Raw genomic sequence first — 20,123 nt, forward strand, 5'->3', positions numbered from 1 at the left:
AATTGACATTATGAGAAACACGTTCAAAATAACTCAAACAGATATTATTTGTTGCTGTAGGTTTTAAAGCTATTCAACAAAACAGGATATTTAATCTGTCTAAAATATATTGCTTAATCCATTGAATTAAACCTGGCCTCTCAGCACCAATAATTTAGTCGTTTGCATTTGCCATCGAAGCAAAGCTTATTGTGTTCGATCTACACTTGGATGTCACTTTATTATATATTTAAACTATTAAATTGAGTAATGCACATTGGATAACCTGATGGATTTTTATTCACGTTACTATTGTGCCATTATTTAGCATTAACGTTCGAATAATAATTAAAATTCCAGTTTTTGTAATGCCAGCCGATCGTAAACAATTGTTTGCCTTTGCCTGTTTTTCACCGTGCATACCGACAACCACTCGGACTCTCGGAGCCCTAATCGCCGCGCCTCGCTCCGCTCCCACCCCGCTCCTTTAAGGAGCTCCAAGTCTCACCTTTCCCCGCCCTTTGATCAAAGGTAGCTCGCCGTCGTTTCCCACTCCTGATTGGACGGCTGGGGACGGGGACCGCGGTCACGTGACATTGTTTCCCGTCCTAGGTCGCCATTTTGGTGGAAAGTTTGGAATTTCTGATACACTGGTGGAGGGGGAGGAAAAAAAAGAATAGAGAGGGAACGAAGTTTGACTTAAAGAAAAATAAACAATTAGTGAGGGAAGCGGAGTGAGTGAAAGGGGCGCGTGGAAGTGGAAGAATAAGCTGCGGAGGATACACGTTGAACTTTTACATATGTCACTCTAAGACGGGATTTGTTATTTTTCAGGTTCTTTGGGTCAGGTCGCTTTCTACACCTTTGCCACCACCGATTCTATTAGCAACATTTTCCCATATTTAAATTATGCATGACTCAGTCCTCCTTCTGAGTGGCTGAATACTAAATTATATACTTAGGTGGTAAGCCTTTGCATTATTTTTTTCTACCTTTCTTTTTTTATATAAAGTTCTGCAGTCATTCAGATACGTTCGTCGTTGAAAGTCCAGGAGTAACCGTGCGTCCGCTGTCCGGTTCCTGAACCGCGGCCACCGCGGGAGGCGGTTCTCTCCGGCGGCACCGGGGATATAGTCGCCGGAGCGCGGATTGGCGCTCCTTCGGGTCAGAGTAAGAGCGGCTTTGGCTTGTCGGCTGGAGGAAGAGAGGGAGGGGGAAAGAGAGAGAGATAGCCGACGTCGGTTCGCCCAGCCGAACCGAGCCGTGCGAAAGTGTCCCGCCGTCGCCGAGGGAAGAGTTTTGCCCGGTGCGAGAACATTTCAACAGGCTAGCGAGCGAGCGCAGCCTTACTAGCTAGTCCGCTAGCTGGCTAGCCTAAACATGCCGGTGCGTAAGAAAGGTGAGTGTCCCCCCCCCCCAACTTGTGTCTAACTATCCTCCGCCGCCTTGCAGCGAGTGACTTTTCCTAACAAATGTGCTGCCGATTTACTCGCCTCTGTGTAGGGGAGGGAGGAGGAATAAAAACAAGAATACTGGTTAATTAATAAGAGTATGGGGGGGTCATGTGTCAGCGCGAGGGATGGCGGGGAGGCGTGAAATCAAGTTTCGGAGCGACTAGGGAGGGAACGTCCTCGAGCGGCGGTGTGTGAACGCTAACGCCGCGCGGAGACTGTGCTGGCGCGTGAGCGTAGACCGGGTTTACGTGTGTTATGAAGGGAAAAGGCTGCAGGGATGCGCGCGCTGGCAGTAAAAACACCGTGGTGTTGACGTCTCGCAGATGCAGAACGGGCACTGGTGCTCCTGGAGGAGTACCGCAGGAAGCTCACTCAGACCGAGGACCGGCAGCTCAGGCACTCCGTCGACAGGGTCATTGACATCTTCCAGAGCAACCTCTTCCAAGCTCTAATAGGTAAACTTTTTACTTCCACTTTCGTCTGGTTTTGGGGCGGGGTTACGCTTCATAGTTGATAATTTTGGTTCTTTTTTTATGTTGGTGGTGTCTGCGTCCCTTTAAATGGTCCCCTGCTTATACTTTTTAGCACTTATGGACCTTGACTTGTTACATAATACTTTGTGGTTATAGATATTTGATAATTGCAATGTGCATTTGTGTCTGTTTCTTTCCTTGGTATACGGTATGCTTAAGGTAGTATAAGGAATAATAAATTATGCAAATTGTTTGAAAAAATAAAAAATGTGTACCTTTCTTCAAGTTTTCTGGTGGGATGCCCCTCAACTACACTGTGCATCAATCTTTTGGCAATATGGGCCACATAGGAATGTGAAAATCTGTGCTGGTCCTTTTAAATTTAGAATTCACTGCCTTGAATTTATGGACCATAACAACAACCCCAATAAAGGGAGGAATCCTCATGGAGAGTTGTCTGTGATGAAAAATTTTGGCCAGTTTGATATTTCCTGGGAGAATTGATCCCCCTCCCGCCAAGTACTCTGTAAATTCATCCAGAACAGATTACCCAATACAGTTTGAACCACATTTAGATGTGTAAAATGTAGACATCAAATATGAAATTGTAGAGGCGGTGTGTTTCCTTCCTGTGTTTAGTCTTTCTTGACCAATAAAGAATATGGCAGCCGTGGGTAATTCACTCTCAATGATTCCTACTCACCCTAAGCACCTGAAAGATGTTCCAGTTTTATGGAATATCTACGAGTACATGACTGACACTGTTCGCAGAATTACTTGTTTGTCCTGAATATTGTGAGCTGTCTCTCACTAACACATGCCTCCATATTGACACATTGCAAAAGGGAACCTGAAACCGTCATAATGTGGAATCGTTTGTTTCTGTTATTGTCTGTTCCCTTCTGTTTCAGTCCTGTCGTGTTTGTAGCTGATTCAGTGGAACATACAATTGTCAGATGGAGACGACAGCTTTCTGGCAAACAGACCATGCTGAACTAAATGGGATTCATAGCTGTCCAATGATAAATGTCTGCTTTGTCAAAGCAAAACTCTACTTCTAATCACCCACTTTTTGTTTTAATTTTACTGTGTAGTGCATTTGGCATGAGAAATGTTATTACAGACAAAAATTCATTACTTTTAATAATAATGGCAATAACAATGGTAGTAAACTTGAAGTCGCTGATATTGTAATGAGGACGAATATATAAATGTGTGTGTGGTAAACATCCCTGTGATTATTTACTCTTATGGTTAAGGTTTAATGATTGAGAGGTATACTGCAGTAATATGAGAACATTTGTTAATAGTTGTCTTGTAATTGTTGGTTTTATATATGTCCTTGTCAAAGTGTTAACTAAAATCAGGTCGTGCTATTTTAATTGAAATGGGAATTTGTTCTTCTTCCAGATATAGTTGCAATGATTATTATGAGAACCAAAGTACACAGGGGTGTCAGAATCATTGAACGGGATTCTGTCTGGCTTTACTCGTGTTCAGCATTTGTCTTTTGGTAACTTGAAGCTGTAAATTTAATCCATTCACTTTACAGTGCTGCTTGAAATGGTGGCTGGGTCAGTTTTTGCCCTCTAACAAGTATAGGTTTCCAGGCCGAATGCCAAGTGTTTTAAACACAGCTTTTCTCAAAGCATTTTATTGACTTGATGTGGCAGAAAGTGGTTCCCCTGCCCGGCATAACCACTGATTGAAATCTGAACCAGTTACCTCTCTCCTACTCTGTGTTCAGATCGATATATCATTGTGGAAGTGTCTCTCTACACTGTTTACACAAAGCAGATTAGTGCCGTGTCTGTCTTTGCCAGGCAGTACATTTGTTTTGTCATATGAGTCGAAGTATTTTCACGTGATTGAATTGATTGAATAAGGTGAAATAGGGAGCATTGCTGAACATTACAGAAATATTTGTATTTTAACAGAGCTTTGTGATGTATGACATTGTTCTTGTAAATAAAGGAACAAGTTGAGTGGAATTTTAAGTACACCAGTTAAATAGTTTGAATGGAATGTGGTAATCGAACTAAAGTAAGAGGAATTTGTAAAACATTTTTAGTAGGGCTGGGCGATGTATCAATATTATCGCACATGTGCAGTATTTTTCAGGGCTTCAGATGACGGGTGAAGCTTTTGGCCAGATGCCATCTTTTCATTAGTGTATGGATGTGTGTTTACGGTCACAATTTCTTTGGCGGAGTAGTAGCATACCCAAAATATTTATGAGGCATTTTATGATGCCCAAAAGTTGTTAATAAGTATAAATTTAGCATCCTTATGTTTAATAACTGTGTCAGACTTTAAACTATAAAAGTAACCCCACACCACTGACTTCTTTTTACCTTATCCACAAGATCTTGTCTTTTAATAGATATCGTGGCTGTTGAGCTGTTTCTTTCTTCACCACCATTTCAGTTCCTATCGCACTGAAGTATACCAACCCATAGTACACTAGAACAGTATTATGCGGTGTGCCCACTGCAGTGCATATTGCACTGAAGTCTACCAAGCCATAGTATACCAGAACAGTAATATGTGGTGTGCCCACTACAGTGCATATTGCACTGAAGTGTACCAAGCCATAGTATACCAGAACAGTAATATGCAGTGTGCTCTGCAAAAGAAATTTAATAAACATAAAAATATGCAAGTTTATACAGATTACTAACTTTTGGGTGTCACAAAACGCATCTCATTAATATTTTAGATGCACTACTAATCTGCTTAACAAATTGTGGGTATAAATAAATGTAAGTATAGTACTGAAAAGCTGTCATACGGCCAAATGTTTCGCCTGTCATCTGAAGTCCTGGTGATTATCGCACATGTACAATATAATATCGATGTGATAGCGCCCGGCCCTAATTCTTAGTTGGCTAATTTTATAGACAAGCAAAGGACATGCCATGACTGTACAACTTGCATGCAAAATGCGACTCTGATTAATGCATTTTTCTATTTATAAGCAGCTCGACCCATCAAAAGGAGACAAGACCTTAGATAGTGTTACTGTTGGTGTGCATCTGGCAGGCTGTTGAAATTACCCTATTGTCTTGGGGAGCTCTCTCACAGCTAATGGCAGCCTGAACAATAGAAGTGTTTGTGGGCTATAGTAGATATCGGCTACAGAGCCAATCAGAAGAGCGATAGCAGACAATCTGGGTGATGGTGGGCTCCTGTGGCTTGGAAATATAATGTACCTGCAAAAGTTGTGTGATGGAACCTTTTGTTTGCAGGATGATGTAACCAGATTGCTGTACACAGACTTCTCATTAGGCTTGGTTTGTTGCTCCACGTGTGGAAGGTATGGACGTTAAGGGGACTGAGAAGACAGATGCGGTTGGAGGTGGTGTACCATGTCATGGTCAGGATGAATGGATGTGAGTGTGTGAATTTTCCTCTGTACTCGGCATGGAGGGCACTGCAGTGATGATGGTGGTGGGGGGGGGGTGTTTTTCTGGTGTGAACCTCAGTCCACATGCTTTAGTTGGGAACTGATTTAATGCAGTGCAATGCAATGAGACATTCTGAAGAATCTCATTTGCTGTGTGTTTGTCTCAGCTGACATAAGTATGCACTTCTTCGTGTCGAGCACACCCCCCGCCCCCACCTCGTCCATCGCTTGTGTTTGAATATCGCTCATGTAAAAAAAAAAAGTATTGGACTTGTCTGGCAGTTTTCAATCTCTGCAGCTCAAAGATATGTATGGCAAGCAAGAAACGAAATATAATCCTTCCGTTGACATGATTACTTGGTTATAAATCCCTCACTGGTGATTGAGTGACTTTTCCCTCCACTGTGGGGATGGCCGGTTGAATCTTTGTTTAGAATGAGAGGCGATGGCTGGTTCGCCGCTGGCTGGCATCCAGCCTCAGGATGGCGATGTTGACAGCCCCCGCTGCCTTTGCTGTTCTGTTCACCTCTTTTCACCCGAAGCCTCAGTGTTGCTCAGAATGGCTTGCAAATGGACGCTTCACAAGTGCTCGAGTTAGCAGACTTTCTGCATGAGACTGCTGAGACTTTACATTAGGTTTCGAATTCTCTTGAATAATTTCGAGGCATTGCAGGCACACAATTGTAAGACTTATAAGAATGGTAACCAAAGAATTTACGCAGGGTTTGTCCTGTTCTTAAAGTTGGGTTCCAACCCTCTCTAATCATGTGTCCATCTAGGAAGGATTCTTTCAGATGCTCGTGTTCTGATGTAGTATAGCATACCTTTTATTTTATATGCAGGTCTACCACTTGTGAGACTCTTGGTTTGAATTTATTGTGCAATAAAGCATTGTTCAGGTGGGTTGTAGGGGCATTTCAGGGAAAAAAATCTTCCTGGAAGAATTACAGTTCGAGGAGTTTTTGATTTCTCCAGCTGTTCAGCTCGTATTTAATGTCATATCAAAAACGTCCACTAGAAAAAGATGTGTGGCTTTTTTGCATCTTGGAAATATTAGTTTTGCAATAGAATTTTAAAAAGGACAGGACTTTAGGCGATCACAGTCCAGCATTTAATTTAATGACTTCTTAGTCTATGCAGATCAGATTAAGAAGCAGAAAAACACCAGAAAAGCCAGGCTAGAGTGATTCTGTGATCCATGGTTACTGTTGCCTACCTTGATACACAAGGGAAATCCAGGCACAGTGGACGTTTTGTGGACTATTTGCAGTAGCCTGGTTTAGGGAGGGCCTCTCTTGCCTGCAGTTGTTGGGTCCCAGACCACACCAGAATAAAGCGATGGCTCATTTTACCAGGGCTCATGGTTTCCTGGCTCGGAGCATGAGGGTCACATTATGTGGCCTTGATAGTTTCTGATGCAACTGATGAGCAACTGATGTTGGTTATTGGGTTCAAGGGCTTATTGTCCACTTAAATATCTGCTAAGGATCATACTGTTTCCTAAGTTTTCGTTACCCTACGAATCACAGCAATGTCCCCCTTCCATAACTGGTACCCTTCCTCTTTTTCCTACCCATCTCCTCCTCACCTCCAAGCTTTTTGTTCAAATTATGGTAAACTTAACGTTGGGTAAGCTACAGGTTCAGATTATTTCTCACTTGTGCACGCCTAGCACTCTTGGTAGCTTTCATCTCAAAGTCGCATTTTGTGTGGGGTTAATACGGCTTCTTGCTCCACTTATTCTTTACAATGGCTCAGACTATATATAGTAATTCTCAGATGGTACGTGATGAAAATAGTACTTTGGCGCTCCCTTGAGAACAAGGTGATCTGAAATGTGCCTGTTCCACGTGCGAAGGACACCCTTTCGCTTTATTTACAAAACTCAGTGTTTACCTGATGATTTCAGAGACTATGTCTGTGAGTGTCCTGAGTCATTACTTAGTTGTGATTTAGATTTTATAGTATATCAATAAATATGAGTTGAAAACTGATGACTGATGTATTGGCAGTTGGCACGTTTTTTTTTTTCATTTTTGGTTCTGTGCCTATTGCAGTTTCATAGTTGCATGTTATAGTATCCAAACAGGGAAACAAGGTAATATTTTGTGTTTTTGTTATTAGGAGGGAAGACTGTAGTATGAAGATGTTTATAAGCCCTGCTGTGCATTGCAGGCTATTTATGCTATTTGTATTGTAATCTTGAGCCGAATGCTCATGTGGAACTGCTTTGGGGTTCTTACATTTTGGTTCAGTTCTGATCTATGTCCTACAAGCAAGGTCCCTGTTGGCACCTGGAGACAAGTCCGCCTGCTTAGATGTCGGTTTGGGTATCGCATGGAGTCTTTGACTGAGGCACTGCCGACGCACAGATGTTAGTCTGCTTAGCAGGTGTTGCATTCCTGGTCTCGGATGCTTGCTCTGTATGGAACTGGCTCCTTTTTTGATTCTGTAATACGGTGACTGCTGCTTCCTTTCCCTACAACATGTGGCGCATCCCTACAATTTGATAAGAAATGTGCATTAGGATTCGGCTGCTTGGGCAAGGTTCACGAGAAGTGTGCCCTTTAAAATTCCCGCTGATGTATCCCACTTTACAAATGTCATGTCATTCCGGCGGTACCATGACACTGACATCTTTGAGGGTGGCGCGTGTTAAATATCTCAAAGCCTGTACTCGTACGGAGCAGATCATAAGAGGAATTCCAAGACAGTTATCATTGAGGTTTGTAGTTTTTGAGAGCTCTGTGGACATTAATGGTTTCATGCCCCATTTCACATTTCAGAGGGCGGAATGTTCTATTTGCTGAGGCCTGTTGGAGTGCCTTCGATCTGGTGTGAATGTAGGTTTCCAGTGCAGTTAGCTGGTTAATTCACCCATCGATACGGTCACGGATCAGTCTGTTTCTAGGGACAATCCAGTGAGACTATAGCTTGTGAAGGATAGGGTAAGAGGAAGGGGATGATCAGACTCGGTGGCCTGATAATTTCGGTTTTTGGGAGAAGTAGTGTGTGTCTTTTTGTCCGGACCAGTGGTAGCCAACAAAAATGCTGGTGTCTGTTGTAGGATTTAAAGGAAAGATGAGACTCAGCTCTGGGACCTTTGCTGTAGGTCGTTCCCATGTGTGGGTGGGTCGCAGGGATGGCAGAAGCATTCATGTTCACTGCCAACTGCGATGTTTGTGGAGTCCTTTTTGCATCGCCATTATGTTGCAGTTGTGACACCCATACGTCGTGTTTTCTGCGATTTGCCATTTGCAAGTGTTTAAGAAATTACAGCCGGTCTTGCTACAATGCGACTAATGCATTCCTGAAAAATCTTGCGTTCACTAAAATCTGGTATGAAAATAGATATGGGGGAAAAAAGGGCTAGGGGAATGTTCCAAAACTTAGTAACTTATCCCAAACAAAATGAATTGCGTAATAACAGGGGTGCCAATAATGTAATTATAAGCATTTAAAATAAGAAATAATAATACATTGATAAATTATATCTTAAGCATCTCCTATGAGTCTTATGAGACTCACAATTGCCTAATAACCGTGTCAACCAAATGAACTCACTAACTTGTCAATTGCCGAAAGTTGGGAGAAATGAGCTACAGCCAGTGTGCAGCCAGGCATGCATGCAGCACAAATGCAACGGATTGCTGCATGCGGGGTGGCACTGAAGGCAACATGGCTGTAGACGGTCCAGAGAAAGCAAATGTAAACGAATTAAAGGTTGCTGTGTTTTTGGTAATCTGTGAAATGTTTTTAGAAATTAAGACGTCGACCTGTGCAATGTGTGGATGTGCAAAAACGATACATTTTCAGATCTGAGAACTGGGTAGACCGATTCACTGAAAAGAACCGGTTCAAAAGAACGATTCCTTCCCGGTTCGGACATCTCTACAATTAACTCGGATACCTGCTTTTGCATGCAGGCTGTGTTCCTTGTTAAGACCATATCGTGTTGTAGCTCTCGTAGTGCTTTTCTCTCCAACTGAAAATCGTGCAAACACAAATGTGATTCTGTGTTGTTTTGGACATGGGTACTAATATATCAGTTGCATTAGAACAGATGCATGGTGCGATATTACGCGTTGTAGCAGGACAGACTGTGAGTCTGCTTTGGCTTAAAGGTGACTGTGTGGCTTAATGTGCATGACAGAGAATGAAATATTTTAAAGGGAGTGAAGCTCAACAGTATGACTGGCCTAGTTCTGTGCTTTATAGTTATGAGCTACAGAATTACCGTAAATTTGCTTTGTGTCAAACTAGATTATCCCTCGGGTGAGGAAAGGAAATTATAATTGATACATTCCATAAAGTGAATGATACATTTCGTTTAATTTCAAATTAATTTAGTAATCAGGATTTATGGTTGCTTCTCTTAGCCATTGATTCATTTATTGATAGTGATGTATACTCCAGTTTACATTATTATATGCGGAGTACCTCCTAGTATTGGTTCTGTTTTTGTACTGACTTCAAACGGATTGGAAACAAGCAGTTCTTGACGCAAGTTTGGAACGGAATAAGTCAGAGCTTAAACATTGTCTTCAGTGCCAGTATGTCTGCGGTCCTGCAACCTTCTCGCTTCTAATAAGAGCGCAGTACGACCCTTTGAGTCATGAGGGTCTGTATGTCAAGTTCGTCTAAATGGCGGGGTGGCAGAAAGCACCGGCAGAGCAGCACGTTGGCCCTGTTGTGACTCATCATTTTCCATCTTCTGTGACCGGGCGTGCCCTACCGCATATCCCCGGGTAGGTGTGCTTCATTAGTAAGGGTGTTTTCCGGGGACCATTTAAAAAGAGTCTCGTCTCCCAGCCCTCACTAAATATACATGCTCTGCTTTCAGCTGATTTGCTTCCCAGACCATGAGTGGGTCCGCGATGTGTACATGACCCATGTTGGACCCCAAGAGTTATTGTGGTTAAGCATAACTGTGCTAATCTGTTTATTGGATGTTAAATGCAATTTCCGGGAATATTTCGTTCTCACGATGGAGAAAATTTATTTTCATCCTCTTGACCTTTTACTTGTAAGGTCCTACTTTTAACTTTTTAACTTTGAACTATGGAGTAGTGAAAATCTTTGTTTACGTTAAATGTAAGTGGGACGCTTCACAACGGGATCAGTTTGCCTCATGAACTATTTTTGTCATTAAACTTTCTCTGTACTGATGACTTCTTGGGACAGAGAACTTATTTGACTTATTCAGCCAGCTATGGTTTGATTCAGTGTCCTCTAATAGCAAGTCAGTTTCACCTTTTAGATTTTCTGTCCCTTTATGGGGGGACAGTGATCAAAAGTAATTTGCTAATCACTTCTTCCTTTGGATTATTGGAGTTTTTTTTATTATTATTGCTTGTTATGTACAGCTGTGTTTAAATGTTTAATTTGATTTTGAGATTTACTTCCACTACTTGATAAGCCATCAGCCCTTGTGTCCGGAGCTGACATGAACCATGCTGTGAATCACTAAATGTTTTTCAAAACCAGAATTGTGAGTGTTGTTTGGACGGAGAGCGTATGTTTTGGTGCTGCTCCAGGTAGCTGGCTAGCGTGGGATTGGAAACTTGTATTGAAAGGAGTTTTATTCTTCATGCCAATGCTGCTAGTGAGTTGTCCCAAATGATTGATTTTTGTGATGGCAAACAATCTACCTTTGGGGTATTATTCATCTATAGACCCTCACCGGGACCCCCATTGTGCAGATGTGCACGTGGAGACACAGCTGGGGAGGCTGACTATAACGGCGTGAATAAGCGCAACTTCATTTCCTCTGGTTATATTTCTGTCTGATAACATACGGATGCTCTCAGGAGACCAAATTACAAAAGGAATCACCAGAGATGACTCCTTTGCTTATGTTTCCCAGTACAGATTGTTGCATAGAGAATCAGCCTAAGGATGTTTCGAAACATGCAGAGGTTCCATGTTTAAAAACAGAAAATTTCAGATGGCTCCGGGATAGCATTTTTTTCATCATATCTGAAGGAATAATGTATGCAACTTTGCCCGGAGTTGTCGCTGAGGCTGAAAACTTGGATTTCATTGCCAGTAAATTTTACCTAACTTAGAATTAAGTATACAAAATAAAATAGCCCTGGATTATTGTGAGTTGTTAAAGCCTCTTGATTAAGCATCTTCTACTTCGCTGAAAAGTGTCTGTAGTTCTGTGCAATTCTTCAATAAAAATAGCAGTGGACTGCGGAAGTTTTAACCGATACTGATAGCCAATGTATTCGTCAGCGAAGTAGCATCAACCAGGGAGACTGTAGCGAGGTTCTAAGTGGGACGACAAAATCCCTCGTCCACCACTATGGAAAACGGCTGATCGTCAAATGCGATCATCTGCATTATTTAGTAGTTATCCCGATAGATCGTGCATCTCTTGAAGACCGGGCGTCTTCAAGACATCTCTCTTTGTTCTGTTACATGTATGCCTCCATGTGTAATTGAATTGTGCTTCCAAATTGTAACAGATCACAAGCAACGTTTGTTCTGGTTGTTTAGAGCTCACTGTTGAAATCCTTTAGAACAGTTCTGATCTATGGTGGCTGCACACACATCCAGCTATATGCACAACGTACCTGGTAAAAAATCCAACACGCCCCATTACTAGTAGTGTAACGGTACACACATTTGTACCGAAAATTCTCAGTGCGGCTCTTCCGGCTTCGTACGCATATGTGCCGAGCGAATGCGGAACCTTTGCATGTTTGTGTTTCCCGCGAGCAACATTCGGAAAGGGGCAGACGAAGCTGTGCCACTACGCATGTGTGGATACGTCCTGATATGAAGATGGAAGTTGTTAATCTGAATACAGGTACAGCACAAGTATTTGTGTTGCGCAGTTCTAATGTGAAGCTGAAAACTGGTAATGTGAATACGGTACAAATCAGGCACAGTTAATTTCCTAAATGTGCACCTTAATGGATGTTTATTTTGATTTACTTTGAATTTTGGGTTACAGCAGTTTTGACTTTTATTTAAGGAAGTCAGTCATACTTTGTTCAGTAAACCACTTTTGAATAAAGAAAAAGAAGCAGTTTGTTTTTTCTTTTATTCCGCTGTACCGAAAACGTACTGAACCATGATTTTTGTGTAATGTCTAACCCCTGCACATTACCATACATATTCTAATTATTGATAATAAATAAATACATGCTGTCAGTATAAATGGACAGTAAGCAGGCGTTTTCTGTCTTACCTATGTACTGGCATGCTTTTCTTTATGCACTTGAAATGTATATGTGGAAAGAACACACGTGTGTCTGTGTTGAATCTGATGATGGTGCAGTGTTTCCCCTACCATTATATTAGGGGGCGCCCCACCCCCTCCAGTGGCACCTCCCGCCCCCTCTTGAAGGTCAAGTTAATTTTATTTTCTATATAGCGCCAGATCACAACAGACGTCATTTAAGGTTACCTTTCCTACAGAACAGGTCTATACATTGTCCTTTTATTAAACAAACTAAATAGCCTTATGTTATTTATCTTATTTACACAGCTTGTCAATTTTGTCTCTACACGGTCGCCCATTTACAATTCTCCTCTCCTCTCTGTATCGCACATGGTGGAGCTCCGTCCCGATGCGCGCGCACAGACACGTGCGCGCACACACAGGTGAGCACAATCCCACCAGCGGACAGAGAGCGCGCATCGGAAAATATGTCGCGTCAACCACCTGAAAAGCAGACAAAAATATCTGTGTTTTTTTTTTTTTTGACTGTTGTTATTAAAAGTAACACAAGAACTCCATGAATCCTGTTGGTGTCCGTTTACCCCCCCCCCCCCCAAAAGCTGTAAATCTAGGGGACACACTTTGGTGGGTTGTATCCTGTCGTACCTTCGTGATGCTCTTATCCAGATCGACTGAGTGAGCAGCTCAGATTACTCAGGCAAGCAGTTCGCCTCCTACTTAAGACTTCTAGTTGAAATGAAAACCACAGGCCAAAACGCTGGCGTGTTAGTTTGTCGCAGGTGACAGCGGGGCGAACGTTGGACAAGATGGGCTGTTCTGGCTTAAAGGCAAACACTGGCTCTGTGGTACAAGATCAAAGCTGTCTCCTGGGAGGCTGGTATTGATAATGACACCTGCTAAGCCTATGCCTGATGTAATATTTTTTTTGCTTCATTACGTTAATGCAGGAAGCATTACCTCGAGGATCAAGGTAGATGCCTTAATGCGTTTTGTAAACATGCGTCACATGAGAGTTTAGCAGCCAATGACTTGTTTACTGTCAGAAATATGAGGCCGACTATGTTTTAAATTTTATGACGACTTGTGTTTTAATGGGTGTTTTCAGTACCCCCTCCCCCCCATTTATTTTAATCCTCATTGTCGTTTTTATTAATACTGACAGAGGACGTGAAGTTCGTATGAACCAGCAGCTCGGGGCATCCGGGGCTGAGGAAACCCCTGCGCCCAGCGTGTGTTACGAAAATATTTACCCTAATTACCCTGACGGCTCCATGTGATCCTGGGTTATTTTGAGCCGTGCGGCCCGACCCCATGCTCGCCTCCGTCGCGCCCCTGTTGTGCCTCCGACCGAGGTGAATTTGAGCCTGGCACAGGTTGTGCTGCTCGTTGACGAAAATCCTCCGATTCTGCACTCCTGAACTGTGCTCAGGGACTTCCCCATGATTTGCGTAAATATTTTAAATAAAAGCTATATCCAAAAATTACTGATGGATTTCGAATAGAATTATTGGTTTGAATTATTTAAGACATGAAAACAACAATGTAGCGTAACCAGTTTCTCATTCACTGGTTTTTATCTTTATATGACTCTACATGTATATTTATTTGTATACTTATAATCCATTTATTATGTGTAAACTGCTGATGTGGGTACGCTGTCATGTCACAACACAGTTCTCCCTCCCCCAGTTTCTGTGCTTTATTTACTGTAACCTTTAGCGTTAAAGGTTGTGTTTGTGGCGGAACATGTGTTGTTTAGATGAGTGGCTGGGAATCAGCCAGCCGCCTGGTGTAATTGTAACCCAATGACCCTGAAAACATGTCAATGACTGCCTCAGACCCCCCGTCACCCGGACGCTGCTTTCTGAGCCCAGTTCCTCATCCGGACATGATGCATAGGCTGCTTACCTGCACTAATTGCATGATTATGGGTCATTAAGCATACAATGAACATTCAGCTGAACTTGCAGTGATGGAAAGCATTCATAAACTAAGTTGATTTTATTATGGCTTCTCATCATACTCTGTCAGAAGCAGTGTAGCTTTTAATGCTGCCTTTCATGCATTTTGATATTTTACTTAAAGTACGTTTCTCATGGGTATAAGGACAGTCCCAATGAGGGACTTGGTGAAATGAAGGTTCTTTGCCACAGTACCCATAAGTCTTATACTAATAATAGAAAAAATGTAATTCTTCCTCTCCCCCCTCTACAGATATCCAAGAATTTTATGAAGTGACCTTACTGGACAGTGAGAAATGTGTGGAGTCTCTCAAACCAGCCGAGCCCACGGCCTCTGTGAACCTGTGGGATTTCTCCAGCCTTCAGAGTACAACTGTGACTTCAGAAACCCAGCCCAGCAGCCTTAGCACCAGTATAGAGGTATGTGACAAAGTTGCCCCAGTCCCGAGACCCTCCTGCTCGGTAGTTAGCAGGAAATTAGCAACAGCGGCGTCTGGTATTTGCTAATGCTACGCTTTTCTTGGTCGTCCAAGAGCAGCATGCCATTTGTTTAGCCCAAACAACTGTTGGGATCGTACGGTCGTAGCGCGGTTTTGGCCACTGGTCCCTTTAGGCATCCCAGTTATCCCAGTTATCCCGACCTTCCATCCTTTTTTTTTTTTCTTTTGAAAAATAAATCATTCCCGCATTCTTTAGCATTTCAAGTCATAAAAGTTAAATGAAAATGGTACCACAAGGTGATCAGTTCCGCAGGCATTTTTTTCCTTACGATTAATTTCATCCTTCCTTTTTCAAGATGTCCCTCAGAAGCAGTCTGGGCCTAATTGGGCTGTAACTCTTTGTCAGTGTAGCGTGGCTTTCTGTCTTGGCCTACATTCAGTCTCGGTTACAGGTTACAAAAGTTCAGCGGACTCCGAGTTATTAACCCTGCATTGCCTCTGCCTGTGCTGGTTTACAAGTCCTACAGCTGCTGCTGTAAGGAACGAACAGCAGCGTTCGAGGGAAACCTAATCCTCAACAGTGTTTATTTACTGATGTCAGAGTGTCCCTGTGTTTCTGTCTTTCATTGCAATTAGTCAGTGTTGAGCAATTTACTCCCCGCGGCGTAGTTTTTTAAAGGTACGTATAGCTTGTCACATGACAAGGCATTGCTTGTTGTGTTCTCACGGAGTGTTTAGAGTAACTCTCATGACACGCATTGGCGGCTTGATGATCATCTACATTTTCATAGGTTTATTTATTAATTTTTTTCCCCCCTGTTTCTGTGTCATGTCATTGCATCGTTTTTAACGGGAGCCACAGACTCTTTCTGTGTTATTTGATTAAAATGAGGAGGTGGAGTTAATTTTTTTTCTTTTTTGGCTTCATTGGTTTAGAACTGAGACATATTGCACCATCAGGGAAAGACAGTTGATTGTTATTCGCTTGAGTTTAGAATTCTCTAGAGGAAATGCAGACAGCAGAATTAATCTAGCATTTTCAAACTTGTACAGCCTCATCATTTTCTTTTTTTTTTTTTAAATATCATACTCATTTGGCCTCTTAAGTCCATTATATAATCTTCCTGTGTGTTTGGATTAGGTTTGCCGCAGTGCTCTAAACAGATGATTTCTTTTACAAATTCTGTTCCCACAAATTAAATGTGCACGGGATTGTGGGTCGTCCTCTTTGGGGAGGAGAATGAATAACCCGACAAAATGTTAAAAATGAATTGCCCCCCCCGGTTGGTAAATGCGGGACGGCATCGCCATCAAGTCTGATTTCTTTTGGTGCAATTCCCTTGAGAATGGTGAAATTGAATTATGCGTTGGCAGCCTTTCATCTTGCCGCTTATGAAATGTAATATCAGTCACTCGGCGTTTTATGTAATGACAAGCACAACACTCAGAGTTTGCGAAGTGACCGCTCAGGAGTTCTTCTGAGCGCGAAGCTGATTATTCACGGTGAGATATCGATCATCCATTGTGTGCATTATTGATTCATGTCCTGTGAAGGCGTCCATCAGTGTGTGCTTAATGTGAGGCGCGTAATTTTCCCTGCCTTGGGTGCCAGCAGTGATTCGGAGTGAGATTACCTTGTTACTGGTCTGTCCTCTGCAGAAATGGAACCGGGGCCTTTTCTTTCTGTGGTGACTCTCTCCTAAAGGAACCGAAAGGGTGGTGAAGGGTGTGCTTTGCAAAATGCATGGAAAAAAGGGCAATTTAGCCATTTTCAAGAACATGCTGTTCACCTCTATGTAATGGGCATCATTCTAGTTTACACAGTACAGTTTAGCTGAGCAGCACATTCCTTTTCCACAAGGATATACTTATTTAACTATTAGTACTGATTCAATCTTTTTTTTATTTTATTGATTTAACAAATTGCAGATCTTTTTATTCGTCTTTGGGATTTCAGTGCGGATTTCAATCCCCCCCCCCCCCCCCCCCCCCCCAAATACTTTGGCAGTAACACAATTGAAATATCAAGGGGCATAATAACAGATATTCAACTTGAGCAGAATGACTCGGAAACAAAGTGAGGAGGGTAAGTTAATTGATCTGGAGAGTGAGTGAGTTTAATGCCCGTAGGCTGCCTGTACATTGAATGAGAGGCCAGGGGTGATGCTGAAGGGGGACCCGCCCAGTATCACGCTGGTAAGCTTCATGCTCGGCTGACTGCATACGCCCGAGGCTGGTGCAGACACCTCAGCGGCTCCTGATTTTTACACACACTCCGCGATCCCTCCCAAGTCCGCTGGTAGCTCTCTACCTGGCCCCGATTTGCTGGGCAATGCCCGGAACCCCGCAGATAACTATGGGATCTTCTCCATCCCGAAGCTTAATGACTGATTATGTTTATGCTCCTGGTGAACGGTTAGAGTGGCAGACCACCTGACCGCAAAAAGGTGCTGCAGACTGGGGGATTCCATCTCTGCATACGAATGTCACTACGGCAGTCATGTAGATGCCTTGTTTAGAGTGCAGGAATCCGCAGAAGAATACGCTTATTTAAGGCCAAAGCTCTTTTAATCTGTTGGAAATCATGCCAGGCGAACTGGGCTGGCTGACCATTTTGTCCTCTTAAAGCTGCAGTACCATTTGCTGTGCAAGGACGTGCATTTGCTTGTGCCTAGGGTATATTGTGGTTAGTATTTGTCCACTTTATAACCCTGTTTCCAAGAAAGTTGGGACGTTGTGTAAAATGTAAAACAGAATGCAGTGATTTACAAATCCCATAATTCTTGCTGAAATATACAAGGCCTTCTCTGAAAAAGATGTTACTTGGATGGCAGCGTGTGTTGCTCCAATTCTTGTATGTATCGTTCAGTGTTAATGGTGCCACCTCAGACATGCAAGCTACCCAAGGCAAGAGCACTAATGCATCCCCACACCCGCATGGATGCTGGCTTTGGAACCGTTCACTGATAACAAGCTGGATGATCCCTCTGCTCTTTAGCCTGGAGGACTTGACATCCAAAAAGAATTAGAAATTTTGATTCATCACACCACAGGACATAACATTTTGCCTCAGTCCATCTTAAATGAGACATCTGCGGCATTTCTGGATCATGTTCAAATATGGTTTCTACTTTGCATGGTAGAGCAGTCTTTCACAAGGAGGTGAAGGTCTCCCCATCTTCACTGCATAGAGCAGGGGTGGCCAATCTTATCCGCAAAGGGCCGCTGTGTATGCAGGTTTTTGGGGTAACCTTTAGGTCAGCTGTTCAAACCCAGGTTTTAGGACTCTTCAGTCAATCAGTCCTCTAATTAGTGACCTAATTAGGGAGTTACAGCGAAAACCTGCACAAACAACCACCCTTTGTGGATAAGATTGGCCACCCCTGGCATAGAGACTTTCTGAGAGGCTCCTTTTATACCCTGTCATCTTACTCACCTGTTGCCAACTAACCTTAGTAGTTGTGAGAGAATTAACCAGGTGTTTTGTTTTAGCATTACACAACTTTTACAGTTTTTTGTTGCCCCATCTCAACTTTTTTGAGAGATGTTGCTGGCGTCAAATTCAAATTGAACATATATTTCTCATAAATCAAGAAAAATTCTCTCTTTCAACATTTGATAAGTTGTCTTTGCTCTATATTCAATTAAACATGGGTTTATATTATTATACGATTTGCAAATCATTGCATTCTTTTTTTATTTACATTTTACACAACGTCCCAACATTCTTGGAAGCAGGGTTGTATGTCACCTAACTGATTAAATTGCGTACTGTTTTATACGCTGCTTGAGGTCAACATTTCGTTGTTGTACCATGTCATGCAAACATGAAGCATGTGTTTATCATGGGTCTTGTATTTGAAATTTTTTGGTTGCTTAGACAGAATTGGATCCATTTGGTATCACTCATTGTTCTCTGAAAGGAAAAGAAGCTAAATTCCTCATTGTGGTTTCTGGCGTTTCCTTTTGAGGGAATCGTTTCGTTGTTTTGTTTGCCCATCTCTAATTGAAAGAATGCAAATAGACTGAATTGCATTTAAGTGGTTTTGTTAATCTCCTACTGTAACTGTGCCTCTGATTTGAATGACTTGTTTTTCTTTTCCTTTTCCCTTTGTATGAAATGGCCTGCTCTTAGGACTCCCCTCTTCTAAAAGAAATACTACATGTGCTAGGAAAAGCTTTGTCTTCCAGAGCCGAACAAGTAAGTATCGTGTCATTGGGACGGGGCAACTCCCATAGCCGCATGCCTGGCGGTCTCATCTCCTGCCGCTCCATGGTGTGGGCGGAGCATTCCTTGTGATGTCGTCACCCTCAGTTGCATGGTGTGGGCGGAGCATGTCTTGTGACCTCATCTCCCCGGTGTGGGCAGGACACGACTAGTGGTCTCATTCCAATTCTCAACCCCGTGTTCTACTCAGCTCTACTCCTGAAGACATGTTGAGACCCCTGCATAAAACATACTCCATTACCTGCCCCATTTATATACTGATACTTGTTTTCTTCTCAGGGTTGCACATCTTCTGACCAACATGGGGTCTGTGCTCTGACAGTCACCCCCTTATAAAGATAAATCAGAATTTGGGCCAGTAAGATCCAGCCAATGCTAGGGGCACTGGTTGATTTTAACCATAGAGTTGGGCTTCTCTGATCTAAGTGGTGTTGGTTATTGTGGAATAATGGAGAAAGATTTTGGTGGTTTTGGGTCGTTTCTTTTATATAGATATAAATGTTATTATTGAGCGCATGTCCTGGTTTGGAAACGGTTGCGTGTCCAATTCAGACCATTGTGAAGAAACATCAGGCAGAAGCCCTTTGAGACCCTCTTCGTGTGCCATTGCTTGTTTCCCTGGCGTTCTCTTTGGGGGGGGGGGGGGGTGACTTCCTTTGGTTTTTCTGAGCAGACCTGAATAAGCTGTAGCGGGTGCTGTGAACCAGCTGGCTTTCCTGCTCAACATCAGGGGTTCCCACTTAAAGGAATCCCAGGGATGATGACTTAGTTTCCCGCTTGGGTGTTTATCTCGGCCTCTGTGGAACCATGCGAACGTAAAGGAAGGCAAGAAATCGCTCACTCTGTCAGACAGTCGCTCGTGGACCTGACGACTCACTGGAAGCGCGTGAGACGCAGTGGGGGCGCAGTGCGTATTCTCGGGAAGGGGTGTAATCGGCAGACAAGTCCCTCACCTACAACTGGCCGTAGTGAGTGCATGAGGCAAGT

General features: G+C 42.8%; 1 protein-coding gene across 19 annotated transcripts in view; it reads left to right on the forward strand.

The window, feature by feature from the left end:
• The first annotated feature begins 583 nt into the window (after window positions 1–583).
• LOC125716317 (discs large homolog 1-like protein) overlaps window positions 584–20,123 on the forward strand; it is a 110,242-nt gene continuing 90,702 nt past the window's right edge. For 16 of the 19 annotated variants that reach the window (XM_048988451.1, XM_048988453.1, XM_048988452.1 and 13 more), the window contains exons 1-3: window positions 586–1,378; window positions 1,757–1,888; window positions 14,722–14,888. In XM_048988451.1, coding sequence (XP_048844408.1) covers window positions 1,360–1,378; window positions 1,757–1,888; window positions 14,722–14,888 — 318 coding nt within the window. In that variant the 5' untranslated portion in view covers window positions 586–1,359. Of the gene's footprint in view, window positions 1,379–1,756; window positions 1,889–14,721; window positions 14,889–20,123 lie in introns of all 19 variants that reach the window. The other 3 variants (XM_048988468.1, XM_048988470.1, XR_007384315.1) reach the window with 2 other exon arrangements.

The sequence above is a fragment of the Brienomyrus brachyistius genome, chromosome 21 (assembly GCF_023856365.1).
Source record: "Brienomyrus brachyistius isolate T26 chromosome 21, BBRACH_0.4, whole genome shotgun sequence".
NCBI classification, from domain to species: Eukaryota; Metazoa; Chordata; class Actinopteri; order Osteoglossiformes; family Mormyridae; genus Brienomyrus; species Brienomyrus brachyistius.